Genomic DNA, 4,952 nt, shown 5'->3' on the forward strand with positions numbered 1-4,952 from the left:
AGCTGGGTGCGGGCAAGGTGGTGGCAAGCCGTTAACCCACCTGTCACATCGCTACACATCAGCTGTCCCCACGCTGACGTTGGTCTCGAAGACGTATTTGAAGAACCGCTGGAGTTGTATTTGATCGAGTCGGCTAACGGAGCCAAGCCGACAAGAGCATAGCTGTGTCCAAGCATTTTGCGCCCCCAATCGACGGACTTTGTGAAGTCCAAATCCAAAGGCAAAATCACAAAGTTAATTTGCCCCAGTGGCTGGGGCCCACTTGAGCCTAAGCCTAATCAGTCAATCGCTACACACAGCAAATCATCTAAGTAACCAATCGAAATGCACACACACACTACCCAAGAGAATTGAAACCTTGGAAGATTTCTGGGGGTTTTGCAAATGGCAAATTCACAACAATCCCCCCCAAAGAGTTCTGCACACCCAAGGTATCATCCATCGCATTGACTTGTGGATTCGTGATCTTGGATCGCATGTAGCGCTTGAAGGCGGCCGGGATGTCTTGTCTTCAAGCAAGTTGGCCGCCGGCTCCCACGAGTTTTCAATTTCTTGAAGGCAGCGCCACTTCACCAAGATCTCAAACGCGACCGAACGATCTTTGTAACGACAGTCGATAAAATCATCGACCACATGTTCGTCCGCGTTGAGCGCCACGTGTTGCAAAAGTTCTTCAGTCACTTCGAGGCCGTTGTAGCCGACTGCTGTAGGCCTCACGGACAATTCCCGTGACCACATTCGTGATTTTAAAAAATCCAGGCAGACGTTGCCCTGACCACTTGAGCTGTCCACGCCAAGTTACACTCAATTTCGAGTGTGAAATCGACCACACGTCCATGTAAAGTACAAAGTCGCCCACATCGATTTGGGCCATTTCCACGTCTGTTTTCTTCGCTTTTCTTGCACGATTCTTCGGACACTTTTTGGTAGCAGCGTCTACTACAAAATCGTAAATACTATCAAGAGAGATTACCAACGACTGCAACGCCGCATGCTTCAATGACCACAGATCGTCCAAGGTTGTGACCCTTCCCGTCGAATCGATTGGAATCAAATCCAACGGCGACATCGACGGGCGGCCGGTCATGGCCGTTATCGGAGCCACACCTCCGAGAGTATCGGAGGGACTTTGGTTCAAAACAAGCATCACCACCGGCACAATCAAACGCCACTGGTTGAGTTGCATCAATCATTCCGAAAAAAGAGCTCGGAACGCCTTGAGGGTTGTTTTCATCGCGCTTTCCACCGTTCCCGGGACATCTCGTGGTGATGATCTCCCAGGACATGTTGGAGCTCGGCGATCACTTGGTTCTTGAAATGCGATCCCTGATCGCTGATCCAATAATAGCACACACCATAGACAGTGAACCTGTGTAGCAAACAGCTAGCAACAACTTACGCGTTGGCCACCTCAGTTTCCCACAACCACTTGAACTGACTGAAGTTGTCCTTGGCCACAAGGAGATAACCACCGTCCATGTAGAGAAAATCCCAATGAAGGATCTCATTGGGCAATGTTGCGTGTGGAGTAGCACCAAAAGGAGGCAACACGTGGCCACCGGTGCTAGCACAATGCAAACACTTGGAAACAAAATAGGCCACGTCTGAAGCCAAATCGGACCACCAGAAACAATCTAACAAGATCTGCTCCGTCGCGTTCATACCACGATGTCCACCCACACCAAAATGAGCCACCACACACAAAAGCATCTGGAGCTCGCTCACAACCGCCGGAATCCACACCGCGCCCGCCGCGGTCTTCAACAACGTCGCAAGGTTGCTGTCCACGTCAACCTGGTGCTACTCGAGTTCCACCACAGGGAATTCGCCGTTTCCCGCGCCCAGAATTGCCCAGAATTTGTGCATCGACAATCTCGCCCATGGTTGGCCAAATAAAGTCGCCATTTCGCAACGGCGAAATCTTCATCGGCACGCGCACGATCGGGCAAATAAGATGGTATGTCGCACCCCATCTCGACAACAAATCGACCCACAAATTGACATCCCCAGCGATGTCGTAAATGGTGTAATCGTACCCCATCACCAACAACGCCTAGCGGTCCAGTTTCGCCGCCGTGTACTTTGGGATCGCGGCATTCACGCTGGCTGAGTTGAAAGTAAAATGAGGTTTGCGTGGTCGGTGAACAACGCAAACGCGCCTGGCTTGTGAAGCAGGTAATTGGCCCGCTTTAAGCACTCCACAATCGAGAACGCCTCTTTCTCGACGATTGCCCATCGTTGCGCAGCGCCAGAAAATGTGCCGCTCAGAAACATAAGCGACTCATGGTCTTGAGAGTCCAACTCACGATCCACTTGATCGTACGGAATTTGCGTAACCACGCCGCCCCAGTGTATATCCCTGGCGTCCGCAAACATACAAATAAGGGGGTCGGCCTTCGGATGTGCCAACCTCATCAAGGCCAAGGGCTTTTTTGCAGCTAGTAAGGCACGCTTCACGGCTAGTGTTCCAGCCTACATCAGCCAATACACCTTTGACCACCTTTTGGCAAGTTCGGCAAAAGGTGTGCCACCGGCCGACTTGTACACCGCCTCCAATAAATCGGTAATTGGTTGTACTACCACGTTGTAGCGTGGTATAGACATGCGCATCCAATTCTTGGCGCACACGAATTGTTGCACGTCCTGGCCAGTCACCGGTATCTTGAGATCTTGTAGCACCTTGATGCGCTCGGGGTCATGCTTAACACCATCGGCCGACAAAATCCGACCGCACAAACGCGCCTCGGTCTGAAAGAACCGACACTTCTTGGGATTGAGCTTGAGTCCTCGCGACTCACAGATCACTAGAACGTGTTTGAGCCGTCAAGTGGCCTTACTTGGACTTCTCGTATCCAAGCAGACCATCCAACCAGATCAAAAGCGATCGATACAGCTCGCTTTCAAACATCTCTCCCTCCGCAGCCTGACAGAAGGCCGCGCTGTCGGTGCTGCCCATGAGAACACGCGCCGGTGTGTACACACCCATGTCCGTAAGGAGAGAGAACATTTCCTGCGACCCCACATCCAACGCAAACTGCCAATGACCCTTGAAAAAGGTCAGGATAAAGAAAAACACCGCTCCGGAGAGGTGATGAGGATACCCTCCAACATTGGCATCGGCCAAATGATGCGCTCCGTCTGGGCATTCACAGGACGGACATCGACGTCATGCGAAAGTCGTTCGCTTCGGGCTTCTTGACGATGAGCGGCGCAGAGCACCACATCGGCCGAGGGTTTCGGTAAACTAAAACTGCCGCTTGTAACTCTTCGACGTGCTTGACCATAAACTCGCACTGCTCTTTCGAGTAACGCCGCGCCTTGCATCGCATCGGTTCCGCGCCAGACGTTAACGTACTGTAACATTGAGAGGTGCCACGTCCACCGGCGGATCTCGGCCAAGTGACAGCCAAAACACATCTTCATATCGCAATAGCAGCGTTTACAGCGTTGTAGCAAACTCCTCGCCGCACCCTGCGGCACGACATTCGCTGATCTTCTCCTTCAGCTTCGCACGCACGACTTCTTGGTCAGTATCCTTCGACCAATCAGCACCAACTTCAGGGAAACATACCCGTTCTTCGTCAGGATTGAACGATACTTCTTCGGGAGACAAAGGAGGTTTCTCCTTCGTCTCGACCACCTTCATCGCCGCCATCAGCGGCGTTTCTTTGTCGCCCAATCGGTCCAGATCGTACACACTTTGGGCACCCGCGCATTCAGTAACAACGAACGCGGACAATATCCTAGCTTCTCCATCACGTCGCGGCTCACACTGAGGTCGCCCATACCTTCATATAATGGCGTCGCCGCCACCCAACACTTGAGGTTCGCTAACACAAGGGTACCTTCGGCCGTTTCGAAGGTCAGTCATAGATTGACGTCGCGGTCCACTTGGAGCTTCATGCCTTCGAGGAAACCGCCCAGCACGATGGCGGTGTCCAACTGTCGGACCGCCGACGTAAAATTACCAGTCGTTTCGAGACGTGATACAAACGTCAGCGACAGCGCAAATTGGTCGGCACCACTGTCTAGTAGCGTCGTCGCCTTGAGTCCGTTGATAGCGCATTCTAACGTGCGCAGTACCGGCACCACCGTCGCTTCGTCCATATCGACGGCCGCGCCCACCACCTTAGGCTTGACCTCGCCTCTCCTGTCCGGCACTGCCACAGCCGCGACTTGCGGCTTCTTGAACCGCTGATCCAAGCGGCGCTGAGCCTCGCCCGGCAGGCACTTCGGGCAGTTCAGGACCTTGTGGTCTTCGCTACCACACTTCTAACAGTCCTTCGTATGCGGGACGACAGATGCAGGCCTTGCTGGAGGCCGGGGTTGCGCGCCAGGTTCCGCTTTCTTGGCCGCTGCTGGCGAAGTTGTTTATCGCCATACAGACGCTGCCGATTCGGATTATTTTTTGGATCCGACACAAACAATTGCGACTCAAACATCATGAAATTATCGAGTAACGACACCAGCCGCCGACAAAACGCCTTGACGTCGGTCTTGTACGCTTTGTTAACCTCGCGCGTCAGTTGACGCTCGACGGTTGCCTTCAATTGCACCGGACGAATCGTCGCCATCAGGATCTTGACCGACTGCTTCGGCCCCTGCTCCGACTGGTGGGCCACGTCCAGCTGCTCTAACTTCTCGTAGAAATCGGCGAGCAGACGTCCAACTCGGGACTCCGCATCCCGAATCTTCGTGTCCATCTTGAGCGACGCAATCTCTTTCGCCACAGCATCCAGATCCAACTCATGGACTTCACGCGCCGATAAAATGTAATCCCATCAGTCGTTTTCGGTAATTTCTGCAAACGACTTGTCGTGCGCACAGACACGCGACACGATATTCTGATCGATGCATGCTGCCAGAGGCATTAGGAAAAGCGTACCGCCAACACCGCGGTTAAGCACTTCCACACGCCGCGAGTAAGCGAGATATACATCCATAAACTCGCA

The 4,952-nt window shown here is 53.1% G+C and overlaps 1 protein-coding gene across 1 annotated transcript; it reads right to left on the reverse strand.

Annotated features, from left to right (window-relative positions):
• Positions 1-3,439: 3,439 nt before the first annotated feature.
• Positions 3,440-4,753, reverse strand: H257_19127 (hypothetical protein; the record flags this gene model as incomplete). Its single annotated transcript, XM_009848275.1, has 4 exons — positions 3,440-3,535; positions 3,572-3,772; positions 3,880-4,261; positions 4,300-4,753. Coding segments are annotated over 4 exons (1,133 nt in total), but the record flags the coding sequence as incomplete, so codon positions are not given.
• Between the last annotated feature and the right edge of the window lie 199 nt (positions 4,754-4,952).

The sequence above is a fragment of the Aphanomyces astaci genome (genome assembly GCF_000520075.1).
Source record: "Aphanomyces astaci strain APO3 unplaced genomic scaffold supercont1.363, whole genome shotgun sequence".
In the NCBI taxonomy this organism is placed as follows: domain Eukaryota; phylum Oomycota; class Saprolegniomycetes; order Saprolegniales; family Verrucalvaceae; genus Aphanomyces; species Aphanomyces astaci.